At 37.9% G+C, this 22075-nt stretch overlaps 1 protein-coding gene across 1 annotated transcript in view; it reads right to left on the bottom strand.

The window, feature by feature from the left end:
• Positions 1–22075, bottom strand: part of grik3 (glutamate ionotropic receptor kainate type subunit 3) — a 77904-nt gene that overhangs the window by 33892 nt on the left and 21937 nt on the right. The window contains exons 2-4 of the mRNA XM_026316986.1: positions 1767–1940; positions 1303–1560; positions 932–1113 (exon numbers count right to left, since the gene is read on the bottom strand). Coding sequence (XP_026172771.1) covers positions 932–1113; positions 1303–1560; positions 1767–1940 — 614 coding nt within the window. The remainder of the gene's footprint in view (positions 1–931; positions 1114–1302; positions 1561–1766; positions 1941–22075) is intronic.

The raw sequence follows: 22075 nt of genomic DNA, 5'->3' as shown, positions 1-22075 counted from the left end.
TTTTTAAAATGCAGTCACATCATATATTCCCTCATATATATGCACCTGCATGTACCAGTCAAGTCACATTACAAGTGCATCTGATTGCCACTGATTGTCTTAGATAGAGCAATCTTTTTTTTAAAGCTGTAAATGGAGCAGTCAGAAGCAGAGGATACATTTTTTCACTGCTGCCTGCAAATCAAAACAGAAGTGATAACAGTTTCAAAGTTTGCCTTCAGTTTTTTTAGTTGCTTAGTACACTCTATATTACTGATAATACATTATGCACTGCAATAGGATCTACTAGTTAGTACTAGTTGTCCTAATATTTAATAGTCAAAGTAAGCAATATATTCATATTGCTTACTTTCATATGTTATCTGTGGCTCCTATAATGCAAACAAAGTGATTACCAGTGATCAGTTAATTACAAGAATATCTGGCCAATTAATTGATCATATAATAAATAAGATAATTAAATATTAGTAGCATTTCTACTTATTGTCAAATAGCTATGATGGATAATATTTCCCTGTTCCCTATATATAAAAAGGTGTTCTTGAAGGTATCACAGCAAAGCACAGTCTGTCACAGAAAACACAGCCTTCCAATTATTAGCTCTTAGTACTGTGCTGTATAGTACTTGTTTCACATTTAAGGTGATCTGGGCAGGCGGGTGAAATAAATGTAAGTCCTCATATTTTCTGACACTAATATTTCACTCTTCCGTAATTATTAATGCTACACTTTCTGCTGCTTTGCTCCCTCCCAGCCACTGCCAAGTTCTTTGCAAGTCAAGCCTCCACATTTTCATTCATAACAAATCTGATAGGAATCAACTGGTGTCAGTAATCGCTGTGTGGAAGAAGACCTTATGCTTTCATTTGTCGGGCCATGATAAACTCTGACAACACCAGTGTCGATGCTTCTCCATCGGCCTCAAACTAACCTGTTTGAGAATCTGTGCAGCCATGTGGTGACTGCAGTCGAAGATGATGCGGAACTCCCGACTTCTCTTCATTTCTTTGAGAAGGGGCCTTGTGTCCTGCGTGTCAAGAGGAAGTTGTCGGATCTTTAGCCTAATGTTGTACCTGGATGGGGCCATTATCAGCTCCTGCAGTCTTATAAGACCTGAAGTAAAGAAACAGCACAAATGAAAGCATGACTACTACTAACACATAGAAAAGGTCACACTGGTAGATTTTATTATTTTTTATTTTTCATTCGTTAATCTATTATTTTGAGTACATTACTTTGTGCATGTGCATTGTTTTTGCAAGATTACTTAAAGACTATCTAATAGTGTAATAGTCTCTTCACCTGTGCTGTCGTCATATACGACAGTGGCGGTTTTCCATTTGAGAAACTGCACCAGGTCCAGGATAGCATAGCTTAATGACGAGTAATCCGGGTATAAATTGGCATAAAAGGTGTCCCTGTTGTCCATGGGGTGATGTTTCCACCGCACCTGGATGTGTGGCACTTCCAGTGCATTGCAGATTGATTGCACAGCATTTGACGATGAGCTGTGTGAGGGCCCAAATATCGCAACCACACCTAAAGACAGCTGGTCACAAGCTAGGGAAGAACAAGGGAAAAGAACTTAAGACTTTTTCAGTCTGTGTATGTTTGGTAACAACATTTTAAGAACTTTAACATTTTAATCCGCGAGCCTAACGCAATTATGGTGATTACATTAATGGAGTTGTTTCACCGACCAGATTTTTGTTTTCTTCCAAAAGGTGTTAAAACATCCTTGTATAAACACAGAACAAGTCACTCACCTTTTCTTGATGCCTCAAAGCTGTCGTAGATATTAATCCTTTGTATGTCATATGTTAATGTTGTGTTTGGCAACAAAGTCCTGTTTCTGTTAATGTTATTGACAGCAAATTTAAAGGCAAGCTCCTCTGCACTAACAAGTGAAGCAGATCCCTCTGTTTGTTCAAAAATCCCACCTGAAAAACAAAAGAGAAGTGAGGCCAATGACAGTTGGTCTACCTAAACATAAGCAAAGGGGTACAAATGTTGACATAATTCCAGGTAGGACTAAATGGAGAATAAATACTAGAATAAATATTGAGAGGCATTTGCAGTGAGGGGAGCAGTGCACATTACCTGAGGTATTAAACTTGCTCAGCAAACTTGCAGTAACCCTATCCATTTTCAGGGAATGCTGGAAAAAACAGCTTTGAAGTCTAAAGCCATAATGGATAATGGATTAAGCAGTGTGAGGGGTGTGTATTTATTTGTCTGCCTGTTCCATCAAACCAGCAGAATATCTCAAGCTCTTGTCTTTCCATTAAGATATCCTTTTATTTTACCACAATGCCACATTGGTGGAGCAGATAACTGGACTTTGGGCACTCTTCCTTTACATGAATATCAAAGGGAAGGTTTTTTTTTTTCTTTTCTTTTCATTTTGAAGATGGACTGAACTACTGTCTAAAACTTGGCTATGTGCACATCAAAGTGAAGCATCATTTGAGATGGTGGTAAAAAAAAGTATATATTAAAAATAAAAAGTAATGTTTAAAACAAGTATATAACCAACAAAGTTTTTTCCATTTAATTTAGATCACCATTGAACTAGAATTTTTTATTTTTTATTTTATTCATGTAGTCCAGCGTATTTGTCATGGACAGAAAATAATCCTGATGGTGCCACAGTAATGTCACCAGGGTTACCCTGGCTTGGTCATGGAGAGTAGAAATAAATAGCCCCCTGTATAAACAAGTTGGTGTGGTGTTTGTAAGACATAGGCACTTCTCAGGCGGAATGGGAGGCAAGGTCGATGCTATCTGTTGCATTAAATGTAGGATCCAGTGCTTGTGAAGCCTGTTCCATACTGGGTACTGAAGGTCTCAAGATATCTTGGCGTCTTTTTTTTTTCTTTTTTTTTTTTTAAATCTCTTTCCTGTGAGATAAAATTGATGGAGTGTCTCATTAAATGTGATAGAAATCTCATACTATGGAGGAAACCCAGACTAATGGGATTCTTTGTGTGATGAGCACAAACCCACCCACACAATTCAAAACTATACCAAACCAACATTGCCCCTGTGTAAGTTTTTAACATTAACAGACCTCTGTTAATTACTTGCATTGCAGTATATTGTCCCGGCAGCCACACAAAATACATTTGTAACACATACACTAGTTGTAAGTCAGAGTATATTAATATAATGTAAGTCAGAGTATATTAATATACTCTACTCTATATTGGCAATATTTCACTCATATTAACATATGAACATCTCTAGTAAATAATATTAATTCCAAAATTTGTAGGATCGTCAGCTTGTGGAGCTCCATCTTTCTCTTGTAATAATAGAGCAACATGTCTGTGGCATCTTCTGACAATTCCAATAAAAAATGACCAATATCATAAGTTACAGTTGTCAGTACTTTAAGGTACTTTAATGTCAGTACTTTTATAGATGTGAGATAAGTATTGCCTGTTGTTCAATTTACTAATTAATCAACCAATAGTTTGGGGTTTTTTGGTATGGTATCAGTTTTTATTACCTCTCAATATTGGCATTTACTGCCTTACATCTTTCATGAAATAATGTAAATAAAACTTTGAATCTGTTATCTAAACAGTTATTGGATTCATATGTGTACTGTTACCATAATTATATAGTAAAAAGCAAGGGAAGAACAAATGAATCAAAAATACTTTAATTTAATTTGATCCAATGGGATTTAAATAGCACAGAGTCGTTATTTTATTTTATTTTATTTTACTATTCTGGTGTGTTATTTGTGTTTTGGATTTTGCACTCCCATGGCCTAGCACAAAAACACTGCCTGCCAGTCGGATATTAGTTCACTAATCCTAGAAAATGCTTGGTCGCAGAGAGCTGAGCTTGGCAATAGCACCTGTGACCCACTGATGCCCCTGAACAGACCTCTGGTGCCTGGATCACAGAGTCACATACCTCTGTTGCTGTGGGCAGAGTGGCATGTCTGGAAACCGAGCTCATCATACTATTTATGACTCAAAGCCTCCCTGGATTGCAAGGGGACATGATGCATAAACCGCCCGGTGGAATGCATCACATTAAAATAAATGAATCCTTCCATTTCATGGGGAAATCTCATTAGAGTACATTAAGTAATTGCTGGAGTATATAGTAATGTGACTGTTAAGAGGATAAAATGTGCATTGCTCAGAAGCACTTTAACAAATTTAATAAACAGGGGGAAAGCTGCTCCTTGGGATGAAAAAAAAGCCCTGCAGATAATTTGCTTTGTCCATTGTGGAATGGAAAGATATAACCTACAAGAGCTCCACAACTCGATCAAGTAAGCAATAAGCAGGTCTTCTTAGCATTATACAAAATTTACTCCAATGATATAAAGATTGGAACATGGTCCAGTATTACGGAAACACGTCCGATTTAAACAACTACACTGAGTGGTGGGCACATTCTAATTGTGATCCATGAATTTCAAACTTGTTGTGAATCTCAATGAAAAGGCATCAAATTACCCTTTCGCTAATACACAACAACACATAAGCTTTTAATTAGTCCCTAAGGTCCTACCACAATATATAAATCAGCTCTTAATTCCAACTGTTTCCATAATTTGCACTTTGAGGAGATCAGTTGAATTCAAAAGCCACAGACCGGCACAGAGATGGTTCAAATTAGACTTTTAAAGTGCACAGAAGCGTATTTAACTCGACCACCCAAACTTAGTGACGTTAACAGAGACAGAAGGGACAACTCTTACTGATAGGCTACTGTATAATATAATAAAAAGCTGAACTGTTGTTGTGTATTGCATTATAAATGCATTATACAGCAACTAGAGCTTGTCAGACTCCTCTTGGCTACTCTAGGTTTAATCAATGTCACTGCATCCAAGTAATTTCTTAATTTCTCACTTAAGTTATAAATCTGCACTACTGATTTTCCCCCTGCAGTAGTGTTAAGCTAGAGACAGACTTCTGCTGCTGATGAAGCTTATCCCAGTGGTGTTGTAATGGTGCAAATATCTATTACTTTTGTGTTAAGCTTCCTAGATTTGTAGATATAGTTACGAAAAGCAAAGGTATCAAGTAAGTACTAGGTCAGAATATGTAAAAGCAAGTAATCTGGCAACTGCAAGGTAATACCATGTAGAATATTATATTCATTTCATATCATAATGAAGTACCGGTACAGAACAAAACCACAAATTAAAGATGATTTTAACACAGATCAACTAACAAGTGTGACCAAAGTGCTGATTACAAGTGCAGACAATGTTATTAAATAAGCTATAAATGTTGACATTAATAAAACATTTGGCCTGTATGCAAATATGAACTGTTGGTAATCTGTGGTGAGAAGAATTTTATTCCTAAAGAGAAACTTTGGCTGCAGAGGGATCTGCAGAGCCCAAAAGACAGATTCGTCTATGCAGAATCAAAATCAGACATTTCTCATTTCAGCTGTAGATGCCCTTGCAAAAATCCATGTTGTAGCATGAAAGCCTCCAAATATTGTGTATGTGGGTAAATGCACTAGCATAAATCCACCCTCTGATGTTATGTTGTGGCAGACTTCCTGTGAGCTTAGCTGGTTAGGTTGGAACCATTTTAGGTACTACTAAAAATACTTACCTTTAACATCTACTGCATTACAGATTTTAGACATCAAAGACTATGATCTGAGTGAGAGAATGACACCGTGCCAAAACAAAGACACATTAAAATGGAGTGATGCCAGGGATTGTTTTTGCTGTTTCTGTCCTTTGATTTCATGACTTTTGCCACATGATGTTAAGTTATACATTGTGTAACATCTTCCTGCAGTCCAGGTTGCGTGCACTTAAGTCCTCCTTTGAAACACATTGCATTTTTTTTTAAATTACATTTATTACCTATATTATTCTGAATGTAGGAAATGACTATTTTAACCCAATCTCAAAACTGTTTGTGACTAGGTGATTATGTATGACTGTGATTGAATTGCTTGGGCTTGTATCCAAGGTTGGACAATATCTATGCATATATATATATATATATATATACATATAACAACAGAAACCCAAACAATGAAACTAGCTCATTATGCTCTTGGATACATGTGCTCTTGCCCACTGCATTTTTGAGTGTTGCTCTTTTGTACTTTCTTTTCACTGGTGGGATTCCCAATCTCCCTCTGAATGGCTTCTTGTCTCCCTGGATGTGCAACAGCACTCAGTTTTACAATGATGGCAGCAAACAATAACCAGCACAAAGCACACACGCAAACCGCCATGAACACTCGCAAATGCAGCCAATTTTGGGAAGAATATGTTCCTTCTTAATTGTGAGTAACAACACAACACTTGGGACTAACTGTTATACCATACTGAGACCAGTGGTTAAATTAGCCAATGCTGCACTTGTTATCACGCATAGCAAAAAAGCAAGCAAGGAATCTATTACATTTAATCAATGATAAGCATCATGAGAGGAAATTAAGGGTAGTGGCTAATTAATGGTGTTTGACAGCATATTGGCACATTATTTACTAATGTGACCTCACAGTAAGGGTGTTCTAGGTGACCATGTGTAGCTTCTAGGTGCTGTAAACTGTGATTATTAGGTGCTGTAAACTGTGATTATTATGTGTGTTACTTTAATATTTTTGTTTGAGGACAATCAGCCAACTGTCTTTACTAAGACATTCCTGTGCAAATTGCAAATGTAGATATGTTTGTAAGGAACATATTACACAGTTTGATTATATTCCAATATAATATACTTTTTGAATGAAAGATGCTGCTTTTTCCTACAGCAACAGTAATACCCAGGCTCTGCAGGGGAGGCTTGATGGAGGTGAACAATGCAGTGCTGTCACGCACATAATAAATCTTTAAGTAAATCAAATTTGAGCTATAGTCTGAAAACTGACTTTACTTGTCATGTGACACTAACACTCTTAAATTTCCATGTAAATGTTAATATGAATGTGTTTATGTGCGAGCAATCCGTGATATCCTATTTAGGGTGATTTCATGTATTTTTTTTCTAGTTTCTAGTTCTAGTAAAATTTGAACCAGTAGGATTCTTCCTAGAGTTGTTGCTAATGTAAATGGGCAAGAAGGGCTTTGGTCAAGGATGTGACCAAGAATCCAATAGTCATTCTAACAGAGCTTCATAGGACCTCTGCAGAAATGGGAGAACAGGGAGACCATCTCAGCAGCACTCCATCAATCAGGCTGCCATGGTAAAGTGGCTAGATGGAAGCTACTTTGATTCAAAGACATATGAAAGCACACTTGGAGTTGCTCACACTGCATTAAAGGACTCTGAAAGCATGAAGAAAAACATTCCCTGGTCTCTTAAGACAAAAATTAAACTCTTTAAACATAACGCTATCAACATTCATATGGTAAAAATAACAGCTAAAATCAGGTTTAAAAACCAGAACATTTAACTCCACAAGAGCAATCAAGGATCCAAAGGTACCAGTATTTGTGTGTGTGTGAATGCATTCATGCAAAACATCACATATCAGCTAGCACTGTCAAATGAGCAAGAAGACTGTGTAAATCAGGAGATTAATATTTTATTATCTGTAAGTTCCTGGGCTCTAATTCTGTTATATTCATGAGGATAAAAACAAAACTCTGTCTGTGGAAAACTAAAGGCATGGCTCATAATCTGACTAATATCAACCTTAAAGTTCTTAACCTACCGAATTGAGGGTCGGAATACTTTCGTAAACTAGAAGTTTCAGTTTTAAGTTTTTAATAAATGTGCAAAAATGTCTAAAATCATATTTTCACTTTGACATTGTAAGTTATTGAGTGTAGATTGAGCGACATGTAGTTTTTTGGCATCATTAATCTAATAGGTGTGTTTATTGGCTTATGTGCCAATGTCTGCATGCATTAATTACAACAGTTATACTAAACCCTGCATTATATGCCAGTTTAATCCATTTAAAATAAGTTGTACTTTAAATATACAATAAAGCAACACAAAAGTAAACTACGTTTTAATAGTGGCAGATTCAAATTCCACTATGTTGTGGGGACATGTTGTCAATATTGCTAGATATTATTACCCACATAATTATGCATTAATATCACTCCTTCATATAATTAAAGATTTATATCTCCTGTATTTACTGATAACTGGTAAATACAGCTTATATATTGTGGTAGTGATAATTTTTTTCAAGTGATGCTAATATTCTCATTTAATCCAACTATAATCATATTTTTCTGAGGTAGCTTACTCATCAAAGCATAGTTATAAATATTAGTTTATGAAATTAGTCTTGAAATATGACTCGCAGCTTGAGCCATAGTTGTAGTAAGGAGATGCGTTATAGGTTAAGTGTTTCTTTCAGGTATACGCTTATCCCTAACCCTGACACTGAATTGGTTCCCAAGATATTTTCTGCATAGGAGTCATGGAAATAAACTTAAAACCTGGTATTATGAACGAATCAACAATTTTTAGCTAGTAAGTAAAGTTGAAAAATATATGGTAAATGCATATAAATATCAAGAGGGCTTATTGTTGAAGTTATTTGTGCTGAGACCATTGCTTTATAACAGATATAGCCATTGTTATCTATTTGAAGCAATAAACAGTAAACATCAGGTAAAATATTATCCCACAGATTTGGGACCTTGGGGAATATAACTATAACTATATATATAGGCAAGCTTTATCTATAGTATGCTGCCTCAGTGACTTGTCTCACACACTGTGTACTCTGCTAAGCCGATTTGAATTAGAGCTTTCATTCGTCATTTAGACTGATTCATTCATTCGTCATTGTTGTTGTAATGATGTATTTACCTTACTATTGCAAACACCAATAACATGGTAAACAACAATGTCCTAAAATGCTCAGCTTCCTAGCAATCCATTATACAGAATGACTGTTTGCATTTATTACTTTGACAGACTGTGCATATCATACATGTATGGTTATATTTCTATAACTGATTGATTTCAACAACTGAAGACATTAGTCTCAACTTGACTTAACATGTTTCTCTAAAATATAAGATCCGAAATGATCCACGTTGGTAATTCATAGTAGCAGGTACATCTGGTGATATTGTTATAAAATAATGACACAACTGCATCAAGAATAGCAATACAAGCCAAAAAACTTGCTAATTAAAACAGTAAGAATCAAATGTGAATTCGACAGTCAGTGACAATGTTTTAAGTGTCATAGCATTTAGACAAATGTGTTGTGATGTGCACAGCAGTCAGTGAGTATAATATATTAACATATAAATTGAATTTGGGCTTCTAATGTTTGAGTCCATAATGAGAAAGGCTGTTTTAATTATGTTATTTCTTCCTCTAACTCACTGTCCACATTGGATCTCCATCAAGCTTTAGCCCAGCTGAGAGGCATTCTTATTTATTTGATACGATTAGTAGTACTCATGCAGCCCTATAATGTTGTGATATCTCCTCTGTCAGAGGACTGTCAGGTAACAACACATTTGTAAAATCTAATTTTATGCTCAAGTGGTTCTGCTTCTGCAATTTATCGCAGCTATCGCTCACCCCCTTCCTGTTCATACTTGCTCTCTTCCCCTTATTCCCTCTCCAGTCTCCACCCTCTCTTCCCAGCTTAGTGAGGTGTTTTGATCTCATTATCATTCCCAAACATTCACACCGGATAATCTGTCAGGGTGGGAGCCTGTGCTCTGCACCGTACAGGGCACCCCGGTCATGATTAGGGGTGTTGGGGCGTGCTTGCAATGAAAATACCTTTTTCTGAAGTACAAGTAATGGATATATCTTACTCCCTGAATGCTTTAAAAACTCGACTGTGTCAATTAGATCCTTTAGTAAAGAGAAACTACCTCATTCTGTATGAGGACAATTGTGAGACAACCCAGCGTGGACACCAAATTGATTAGCCAAACCAAACAGCAGGACTGAGATGGCCTTTACAAAATACAAATCCCGTTCGAGAAACATTGCACAATGCACAGTGAACCTCCATTAGACAATCCTGTTCCACAATGCATGATACATACACCCACTTCCCCCATCTGTCGCCTATTGTTATCACAGAGGTAAAACCCACCCCATGCCAAATCCTCACCTCGCCGCCAGTTCAATCAAAGGCTGTGCCAGGAAAACAGGGAGCAAGACAATGGTAACTAATGCCAGGTGGATAGGGGTTCTGAGCTTTGCCAAGCTACCTGTGTCCATCATCATCCCTCCCCCATCTATCTCCTCAGTCACTGCCACCTTTCTTTGTCCACATATGAATCTAGAAAATATGCAGACCTGCAGCATTGGCACTTTGTCACAGTGGGACACAAATGTGTCCAGCAGTGGGAAAAAGCTGTACCTCATGCAGTAAACAGCAATTTTGGAAGGTTCACCTTCAATAATGTGTGTTGCAAAAATCTTAAAGCCTTCTGTAAAGAAACGGGTGTTGACCTTGCAACAGTTCACTTTAAAATGGTAATTCAACAGCGAATCACGTAGCGTAGAAACCTGCTGTCTTTCTGTGTGCTGCAACTTTCAAGCACCCTCCCCTTGTGGCTGCAATCAAAGTGATGTCATATTGAGTGTTTCCATCAGTTATGAAAGAAGAAATCCCACGCTATGCTTGACACAGCAATGAGCAAACGATGTGACAGAATAAAATAAAAGTGATATGCCATGGTTATATTTGATAAAGCTGTTTTCCTACCCTAGTATAATTGTACTATTTTTGCAGTTCTGATACAATAACTGTGGGATTTTCTTCCAACATGCAATTTAAAGCATGAAACATTTTATATAATACCCCTAACACCATACATTCAAAACCCCCACCAAGTGTAGGCAAGCAGACACTACAGTATGTACAGTGTGACCTTTGAAGGCAGCTGGGTGTCATATGTTTGAAATGTGTCTAAAAATGCAGGTTGTCAACCATCAACATGCAGCTTGTGATAAAAGAACATAGTTATGTACTGTCAGTGTACAGGGAAGTGGAGCATCTAAGGCCCTACTCACTAAGTGCAAAAAAAAAACCAACACTTTTCCGTGGTTTCAGTGAGATCACTGTGTTAGCACAGCATGAGTGCACTGGCAAAAAAGCAGGAATGTCCAGAGAAAAAGCAGAACCTGTTTTTCCCCAGCGCAATATGATGATATTGTATTTTGCAAATACAATCCATAAGCCAGTCAGATACATGCAAGCTCGCCATCCTGGGTGATTAGGTATTTCTTCTCTTGACCTTGTGATTCTAGGAACGGAAGTTTAACTCATTCTTGCTGTTTGCTGTTGTTACAACTTTTTAAAGTGGGAACATGATTCCTCACAATATATGCACAGTGCTTTGGCTTCTGGTAAGCCTTCAGGATAATGGATCTACTAGTTAAAGTGCCTGGCTCATATTTCATTGTCTCTCTGGTATTTGGAGTGTTTGGTAACTCATCACACTCTGTCCCAAACAGAACATACTTACCACACATTACCTTTTATCCTCACTTCAGAGTTTTATGTTCATATTCTTTGTTTCAGGTCACTTGGGGGCTTTATTTTCATTATTAGCACTTTAAGGCTAATAATAATTTTACTGTCCCAAACCTGTTGCAGACCATTCTCCTCATCCCGAGGGTTAAGGCGTTGCAGTTAAATGTATAGTCTCTGAAGTGGAGGGTTAGATAACTAGTCTTGGTCACAAAAATTGTGTGGTGTAATTGACATTGATTTTACAACTAAAAGTGGAATTAATATCAAGGCTTGTTTATCCCTGCAAGCTGCTTCAAAGTCCATACTAAAAGAGAAAGGCATTGTTTAATTTAGGCCAACTTATTATCATGCAGTTTTGACAGCCACTTAGTTTCTTTAATGCTTAACATAATTAGAACACGAGTTTGAGCTCAGCCACGTATAAAACTCTTTGACAGTGCTATTATCGTCCCCACCCATAGAAATTACTGTCTTTTGCCAGGGGCATGATGAAAACAGGACGTAAGTGTCTTTTTATAATGTGGTGTCTTACTTTTTCAAAAGACAATAAACATCATCAGTCTTTGGTGCAATTTTCTGCAAAACACAAGAACCATATAAAGCCTGGTGGCCACCCAAATAATGACAGAGATAGACATTTCAATGTTAATAATTATCCTGGCTACTATAGGATAACAAAAATACACCTGAAACTATGTTTTTGAGACAAATAAAGGTCTTGAGTCGAGAGGTTGAATAGGGTCTGAAGACAAGAGTCACTCTTTTTCAAAGTCATTGTAGACATGGCTAAATATAAATTTGTCCCACTTATTACTGGATGGACCACACATTCAAAGTTAATGTAGACAAATGAGGGGGAGGTGCAGGTCAGATCACCTGGGACACCTCTGGCTAGTTTCTGGGACAGGAAGCACTCAAATGGAAATGAACTTCACTGGGTCTGTGAGAGCAGTCACAAGACCAATCTCGACATATCTGAACCAAAGCCCCAGGCGCTAATTTTTATCCACATACCTCCAACTTTGCTGGTGGTATGAGGAGGGAGATTACTTCACTTTGGGGGGCATATAGTAGGGCCATGTACCCATGGGGATTATCAGGAAGCACAAAGCAATGAATGTGAAGGACCTGGGGCATTAACTGATATCTTCTGAGCACAAATCGACAACAGAATCTAAATTGAAGTTACTACAGGTACTTTTGTTGATTGTAACACACTGGTATAAAGTCATATAATCTTAATGTAAAATACTAAACCTAATAATCAGTTTCAAAGCACATTCACTCATTAATGTATCAACATTTTTGATTTACATGAATTTGATTGGTAGCTTACATGTAGCCTCTCTGGTAAACATGCTCCAGGGCGATTCATTAGAATTAGATAATGCAAGAAAGGTCTACATTTGAATCACACAGATCTACAATGACAATTATTCTTTTTTGTGATCTTTCTTTCAAAGGTTTCTTTTTTCTAAAGATATAAATCCATAACTTCCAGACACATTGGAGTTGTCCTGATAAAACAAAGTAGAATGCTAAGAAAAGAGACATTGTCTGAGAAAACTGTTGCTTATATGTCACCCTGAATGTGAGCCATTTATCCTCGATGTTTAGAACAAAATGTGCAGAGTTTATATTTTAGTTCTTTTTCAAACACGGATTGACTATTGTGGGTTTATAATAAAAGATGTCTGTTTTATCACAGAGCACAAGCATTATTCCTAAGCACTTTGCACTGTCTTTTCAAAGCCGATTAGAGCACAGAGAAGGAGCCCAGCTCATCCTTGCAAAGGCAGGATATTTACATTTCATTGCCATGTGCAGTGAATTTTAATTTGGCAGCTACGATTTAACACTCTGACTTCTTAGCAGTTTCACACATGAGCGCTTAATGGCTTCGTTAACATCCTGAGGGACTTTCCTCATTACCTGATCTGGTCAACTCTGACAGGTGCAACGAGTCTCATCACTGATCTTTGTTCATAGCGCCAAGTTCCCTCGCACCACCGATCACATTGAAATCGAAATCAAAGAAACACATGTGAGTCAAAAAGCCAAAGCACAGAAAGAAACGTCAGTCGGTGCTATTAGGGAATAATTCTAATGAGATCAGTGCCCTTGACAAAAATATATGGCCCAGAGTTGAATGTCTAAATTATTCCTGTATTGCCTTTCCGAGTATCTTTGGACACAGACCAAGAACACCATTAGGCCATTTTAAACAAACCCATTAGGTATGTGTTTCATTACACAGACACTGATCACGTCCAAAGGCAATGTTGTGGAAAATGCCTAAGATTTTTTATTTGTTTTCCTCTATTTAATACACCAAGAATACCAGCTTATCAACTGTATGTGTCCTATACTTGAAATATTGTTTAGTTGTTTGGATTTATCATGGAAAACCCCTTATAGGACATTATCCAAATTGTTTTAATAAAACACTTATCATCTTTTAGCTTCAAAGTCAATAAAAGTTATCTTGAAACTAGTTCATCACCCCCATAACAATAAAGACAGATAAAACTCAAACGCAAAGCATCGCCTGTTTCAAAATAGCTTTATGTAAAATACTTAAAGAATCTCTAAAAGAGATTTTTCTAACCACGCAAAGATAACCTTATTTTATACAGTATGTATTATTTACAGGTGACTTGAATAAGGAGCTAGAGAGGCATCCTAACAACAGCACTGTCTTCTTGCCAACATCTTCCAAACACCACAACTTGTTTTCTCACATGACTTCCTCCATCCTCGCCTTCTGAGTGATGGTCACACATGCTGCACAGCATAAATTGTCTTCACTGTTTGCTTTGATCCCTGACATGGACATAGCATCCCACTAAAGCATCCCCATGTGGACGACTGACAATCAGCCAACATTTTATTGTTGCAAGAACGCATAACGTGTGCACCTTGTGAATCGCCTATACAACAGACTGTTGTTCATGTCGGATTATTCATCTGACAAACAAAACGGAAATTCTTATGTGCCTGAAATTGAATAATGATTTACAGTCAGATTTCCAACAACTGTCAGGCTACAAACTGTTACCTGACATTAATATCGTTTTTTATTATATTATTATAGGAAGGCATAGACAATAATCAGCAGATAATGTAGAATTCATTCTCTAATGGGTTACATAGGTGCTGCTGCATTTTCAGCCCACACTGCTGTTAAAGTACAATTTTACTACACTATATTTTCTGGAAGTTATTACAAAATCAGTAGCTCTACTCGTTTTTGTACATGAATTTGCTTCAAAGTATCACAAGGCCATACAAGGTATCATAAAAACTTCATCCCACCCACTGCAGAGTAATGTATGCTACCTGAGCCAATGGCATTTTCCTCTTTAAAATGAAAGGGCTAGAAATCTCAAATGAAGTGAAAAAGGACTCAGGCAAGTCCATACTTCATGCTAACCTCACCTTCTTGCACAGTCAAGTCTCAGTGCTTTTATCTCGCAGGCCTAATGCTATTGATAGGCTGTTGAAAAAGAACAGAAAATCCCCTTGCTACAACAGCATTTTGGCTGTTTACAATTTGTGGGAATACACAGTAGGGGCATTATGGGAGTAGATTATTTATTTTGAATGAGAGGCAATTCGATACCTTGGGTCCAGTGGGAGAGGCTAAAAAGTGTTCCTGGTGCAACAAAAGCGGCCAAGCAAAGACTTGAGAAATCAGCTGGGGGGACAAGAGCAACCGAGGTGCTGAATTGAATAATAACAAAAACGACAAAGCCAACAAACTCTAAAACCTCAGAGCTGACAAGTTCATTACCCTCTGAAACCACCTGGCTAACAGCTTTTCTTATGAGCCTTTTACTAATAAAAGGTTTCAAAAATAACTGCACACACTGCAACTTCTGCCTGGCCACCACAATGCTGGTGGCTTGGTGTCAAATCGAGGTCATGTTTTTAATCCCATATTTCCCCTTCACACACTTGAGCTTTTCTGTTGCCGCTGTTACATACCAAACCAAAAGTTTTTGTTCCATAATTTAACTGTGGAAGCTGCTGCTTGTCCAGCTCATACAAAATGCATTTTGATGAATATAAATGAGTTCTAAACCAAGGTATTTTTAATTATTAGACAGATTAGGTAGAATATCGCTGCTGCCAAGGGGCAAGGTCAAGTTACAGAAACAAATATGCGCATGCACTGTATATGCATGTGCTCACAAACTGGAAAATGGGCACAGATGCGACTTATCCCAAGAGACATCTTTTAATATCACTTAATACAGGAATTTGATCAGTGTAAGCTGTGGCTTAGAAATAAAACATAATTTATTGACATTCACCCCAAACCACAATCTTTCCCTAAACTTAAAGGTATCGTGTGGAGTTTTTTATAAAGAAATAGAAACTCTGATTGCCATCAGTTTCTCAACAAAAAACACTGTGGTCAAGCAAACACACTGATTCTTGTATTTTAAATTCTACCTTGTTTACTAGCTTGCAATCATTTTTACCACGTTTATGTATTTTTGGCACATCATTGCTACCAACTGACAATTAGTGGAATAGCATTAATCCAGCAGAAGGATATTAAATGAGCCACTAGTGTGTTTTTAAAAAAAAATGGGAGGGACACTCAAAAATACATGGCTCCATAGTAGTACTAGTGGTCAAAAACTCCATAAGGTACCTTTAATAAAAGTGCTTTTGTTACCTAAAGCTAACCACAAACAGGCCCGGTCGACCCATCACAAATTTAGCAATTCTTATACCTCTTTACTACGTGTCAGGAGAGAAAACCCACACATCATTACATTTCCCTTAAACCATATCTGACACGTTTGTGGTTATAACTTCTAGGAGACAAAGTTGTACTTTAGGAGGTTGGTCAGCTTAGTTGGGTTTATATTGTGGACTCTCTTGGAACTTGGTGGGAACTTGACCTGGAGCTTCCAGCACAGAAAGAAAAGTGCAGTTGTGTTTTACTCTGCCAGGAAAACACTGTATAATAAAGCCCATATGCCAAGAGGCAACTACTAAATCCACATGGCCAATCTCAAGGGTGCTTGTGTGTTCAAGAGACCAAAGCAAGAATAACTCCCAGCCTGAAGAGAGTCAGCACATACAGAAGTGTGATACACTTTCTTTTTTAAGGACTTTCACACAGTACTAGTTGAGAAACAGTCACTTCAATGACAGTAAAAAGTGAAGGCTGAGATACTGTAAAAACGTTGAGTGCATGTAGTTAAGAACTGATTTTGACATTCAAAGCAGAGATGGATTGAAGTGCTAGGATGTTTGAAGAAACCTAAATGTGAACTTCTCTACCTTAATATGCTGTTATGGTTTTCTAAGAGGGACATGGCAGACTGTAGAAAATCAAGCTGTACAGCTGCATTACTGGCTGTGCATCACTGAGACTAGATCCCAAACATCAAGGGAGCTTCACTGTCAACTTTTAAAGGACACTAAATCATTCTGCATGTCTGGAGGAATCAGGAAGAAGCGGTTCATGAATCACTACATGTCATGCGTGATGTTTTAGGCGCTGTCATGTTCCGTTACCAGACTTAATTAAAAAGCTGAGTAACTAAGCAATCACATTGTATTTAACTGCAAAACCAACATTCCCTGTTTGTTTATGTATCCCAGGTTCGAATGGGGACAGTCAGTTGAAATCAAGTCATCACTTGATAATGCCCTCATGAATGCGTAGCACGTCACCAATGACTCATGAAATATGTTACTCCGATCACAGGTTACACCCACACCATCAATCCTCAAGATTAATTTGGCTTGGGAGATGAGTTATTCAATAATTCATTGGGTAATATTTGCCTGCAAATTAATCCTTATTCAATATGACAACGAAAATTAAATGATTGCTTACCAGGTAATTTGGAGATAATTATTCTTCTTTCAAGCTATGGTGCAAACATACAGGGTGTATCTTGTTTCTGCCAGGTGCTTTTCTTGAGAGAAAGAACTAGTCTGTATGCATTTCCCAAAAGATGGAAATAGCTAACTTTAGATCGGAGCATATGAAAATGATACATGTGCTCTAGATGTTTTTCATCTCCCTGAAAGAGATTTATGGTTACATGTACGTACATACATATATAAAATAAATCTGATGTCACCATGTTTTTCTGAGAGTTTGTTTGATAGGGTACATAGGTGAAACATTTTTACCATCTTCCCTTTTAAATGTTGAGATACAAAGCAATTAAGCTTGCTCAGCACCCACCTCTCTCTCTCCTTCTGGTGACCCACATTTAGCCTGAATATCTGTTGTGAACTCGCTGTATGAAATTTGACACTAACAGCAGTTTTTATTTGCCTTTGAGAGCATTCATGGAAGCAAAATTAAGACTGGAAAATGCTCAGGTTAGCAATTATTTCCCACTATAAGAGCATAGATATCCATTACATGTTCAGCACTGCTAGGCAAATCAAAGAGCAATTTATTTTGAAATACAGGTTTACTCCAGGCAAATTAAGACATTATCCTTGCTGCAGTGTTGTTTCAAATAAACAATATCACATTCTCAGGACTAACAATAAAGTGTTATTTTGCAATGAAGTAGCAGCCAATTCAATTCAAACAGAAGGTCAATTTGATTAAGAGTAAAGTTGGACAGGAATGAATTCATGTGTGGCTGTTAACTCCACAGTGAACTCTAATTATACCAATCTACAGCATGAAAAGAGTAGCACTTCAATAAAGTCACCTCAGAGGCAGGGTTTCATTCATTGCCTTTTCTAACAAATTTGAAAGACTGAATGCTATGGCACTAAGTTGCTTAAAATTACTATTGAACAACAAATTTGTAGGCATTTTTAAAGTGGGACCTTGAATCTACAAAGTACACCCCTTGAACAGGAAAAAAAAATGGATTTATTACCTTAAATTAGATGGAATAGAGTGAAGACTAATCATAGTCCACACATCAGAATGCTACAGTTTTACAAACAGCCCATCAGTGGGGAAAAAAACCCATCGAAAACGGTAGGTGGTATGCTACACCTTGCACAGGAACAGGTATATCCCTTTTACACACACCCACCTGTCAAAAGTCTGTACTGCCAGATCCCCTCCTTCACTGCTAGCCTCCCTCAATAGTCTATTCACAATTGTAGCCCCCCTATTGTGGACTGTCAGATGCGAGCCTCAGACATAGCACACCACTGTGCTGGAGTCTCCGGAGCTAACTGTCACTTATTTCTTCCTGTGCTTCTCACAAGGACAGGCAACGAAAAGCACAGAAACACACTTGGGGAGGAAAGATATGGCCAGAGCTGTCAGCTTGTGCTGGAAACCATTAAAGCATTTACATGTTTGGAGGCATGTAACAATTAGTACTGCCAGTGATGCTGCTACAGAATACTAAGGGAAAACTTAAAGTCAAGGGTGTGTGTGTGTGTGCGTGTGTGTGTGTGTGAACTGCATGTAGGTAATAGCTCTATAAAGAGCTCAACGAAATGTTTGCTTTGGCTTTAAAGCTTGCTCCTTTTCTGTTATGATCTTATTGCCCTAATAAAGTCCATTGTCAGCAAAAACGTTCTGACAAATCCACTGTACACTCAACACCAAACACTACACAAAGTTAGCCACTAGCTGGTTAACATGGTGGAGCAATTGCATTCTTCACATGGCAAAATGACAACTTAATATGGCGATTGTGTCAGTGTTGTGTTTACAGCTTTAATTAATTTTTTAAATTAACAATTGCAAGCTTAAACTGCCATCAATAAATGCCCAGGCTCCAAAGATGCAGCAGTAAAGCCTCTTGTGGTTTTTGGCTCAGTAAGTCAAGGTTCATCTCTGGGGAAGTGGAAGGTGCCCTTCAGAAAAACCCTTGTCTCTAAATAGAAATCAAACATGATCTGTTATTCTATCTATCTGTGTGTGTGCGTTGTTGTGACAGTACAATGATGTGATGCGATGTAGATTTCTGTTCTATTGCACAACCTCAAAACAGAGTATATTGTGCATGTAGAATATACTGCCATAGATTCTTTGCATCAACTTCACCGCCCATCGTCAATTCCTCTTGTATTTTTCTCCCCTTATGCCCACTACTTGAGGTGATGCTTTTGTTGTACATGATACTGGGCAAGTACAGCCCAGCTGAGTTAATCTGTTTTCTGCACCAGTGACTTGCAACAAGTCCACTCTCTTTTTCATTAAGTGACTGAGGGATCCTGGAGGCTGAGCAGAGCAGAGAGCAGAGCTGCTGTCAAAACGCCCTGCCCAAACATCACACACTTTAGCAGGCACCCATTCTGAGAAATAACAGGGCTTGCTTATGTGCTGATAAACAGACACACACACACACACACACACACACACACACACACAAACAAACAGCATCGCCTTTGTATGCCTGCAAGTTAGCATTATAAGTTTTTTGCAGCAGAGAAATCCAGTTTGAAATGTTTCCAAAACTGTGTTTTGTGAGGACAAAAGAAAGACCTATCAAATGGATTATCCCAAGGCAAAAGTATTCAGCAGGCTGTTTGTGTGTAGGGTTTTTTTTCCACACTTTCTCAGTTAGAAAACTATTGTTTACAGTTTCTTTCCTTCGGTAAGCTAGAGGAAAGAACAAGAGAGATCAGCGTCCCCGGCCACGAGGTGCCACCATCTTCTCTCTCCATCTGTCTGCCCACTCTTCCGGGGGCTAATTATCCTAATCCCTTGAATCCTGAATGTAGGCTGGTGGCATGCGCCTCACTCCCAGGATGCTAGCGTTTTGCCTCCCAGTTAAAATGTGGAAATTAATTACCGCCTGCCCTGCTGCCAGTGGGAGGAGGAAGAGGAGAGGCAACTGCATGAAGGCCCCTCCCTGGCAGGTGTAGGATGGTGCTAGAGACTTCTCTTAAGAGCCTAATCTAGGGCCCATGACTGTAGATCAGTTTGTTGAATGCTGTATAGTCCAACTGGAGTCCTGTCAGTGACTGGACATTACTGTATGCCAGCAGGCTCTATGAAGTTACCTATAGAAAAGGTTTATTTCATTTAAAAAGATGCAGCAGTCTTTCCTGTGATTGCTGTTAAAGTTGAGCTGACATGATTCAAGCGCAGTGCCCTTCACTCTTTGTTGTCACTAATGTGCAGAGTGCTGAGGTTACACGACTGCTCATTTCTGAGTTTTGACAGTCTGGTCATTTGCAGAAAGAGACAGCTACTCCAAGCCAAATCTCCTGCTTTCTGTAACGTGAGATGAACACAACACTGTGTGTGCTGGAGCTACAACGTTATTGGGAATCAGTGCTGACACTATCTTAGCTTGCTAGTTTGCTCTTTGTCTTACAAGCTTTATAGCACAATGGGTCAACCCAGTGTTCGTTAGTTGTAACTAATTTGATGTGGAAATGTTGAAAATGGAGGAAATACAGTTCTGCACAGTGTTCACAGGCAGTCCAGGTCCATAAATATCAGTCAGCAGCTGGCATGTATAATGTCCAACAAGTTTAGAACCTTTTACAACAAATACAATATGGATATATCTTTAAAAACAGAAATGTTAAATAGCTTTAGTAGCACTGTTTTGAGAGTTAAAACGTCAGTGTATTTAATTAATACCTTACCCTAGTTCAATTGGCTGTGACTTCATCACGAAGCATGGAATAGCATGATTTCCACTGCTTTTTAATCTTTTCAGATGGATAAATGGGAAACTTTGAGTGATGCAAAATGAAATGAACTGAATAGAAAAGTTTTTATTTCCCATTAAGATGAAGTGCAGATGTGAATGACTTTATAGTTTGAGAGAAATGGTATCCATTGTGAGCCACAGAGGGCCTTTATGAAAATATTTTTATCATAAGAGAAACATATTAACTGATGTACAGCATATGTTTTTACCATTCCCTTAACACAGTTGAGTGAATGAAAAAAATAACCTGCAAGATATGTGAAAGTTTGTACTCTATTCCAAAACACCCACATGGCCAAATGACACAGACGTCCTCAGTCACGCTTTTACTTTGCCAAGGGAAATGGGGTGAAAAATACCACTATTAAAATGCTATTCATAGTTGAGAAATTACAGTTTTTGGCATCCACAAAATCACACTTCCTGGTTTTCTCAAGGGGGTTGCTCTCATTAACACAAGTACTGGTCTTGAAAATTAACTACCTGAAATGACGCCAGCATCTACACAAGGTTTATTATAAATGTAGAAACTATACATTTAATTCAGCAGAGGGAGCCTCACTTGACATTTGAGCCTCTACTGGGTTATAGTCTTGTTGGACCTGTGCGCATATCAGATGAAAAGGTAATAAATGAGAGCGTTTTCTCCCATGGACACAATCAGCTTTAGATTAGACACCACTCTCACAGACCTGGGCAGCATGTTCATGCTCTAAATCCACAAGTAACTAGTCTGCCTCAAATTCCCCAACTGGGTGACACTTATGAGTGATGTGGCTTTTCAATGAGAACTTTTCCTTCTCAGTATTTGGATCAAAATGTTTATCTTAAAGGTTTGTGTATGCGTCCATTTTGCAAATCTCTTTAGCAGTTGATGACTTTATTGGAAGCAAAACATGCAGTATTGACCTTCAGAGACAATAAGAAAGTCTGCAGTACTCTGCCAGAAAGTCCAAAGAAGGAGGGAAAACTGTGTGTACTAGAGTTGAACTAATTTATGATATTGGGTTATA

This window comes from Mastacembelus armatus, chromosome 16, assembly GCF_900324485.2.
Source record: "Mastacembelus armatus chromosome 16, fMasArm1.2, whole genome shotgun sequence".
Lineage (NCBI taxonomy): Eukaryota > Metazoa > Chordata > Actinopteri > Synbranchiformes > Mastacembelidae > Mastacembelus > Mastacembelus armatus.
The sequence above is the reverse complement of the archived record's forward strand: the minus strand, read 5'-3'. Positions and strand labels throughout refer to the sequence as shown.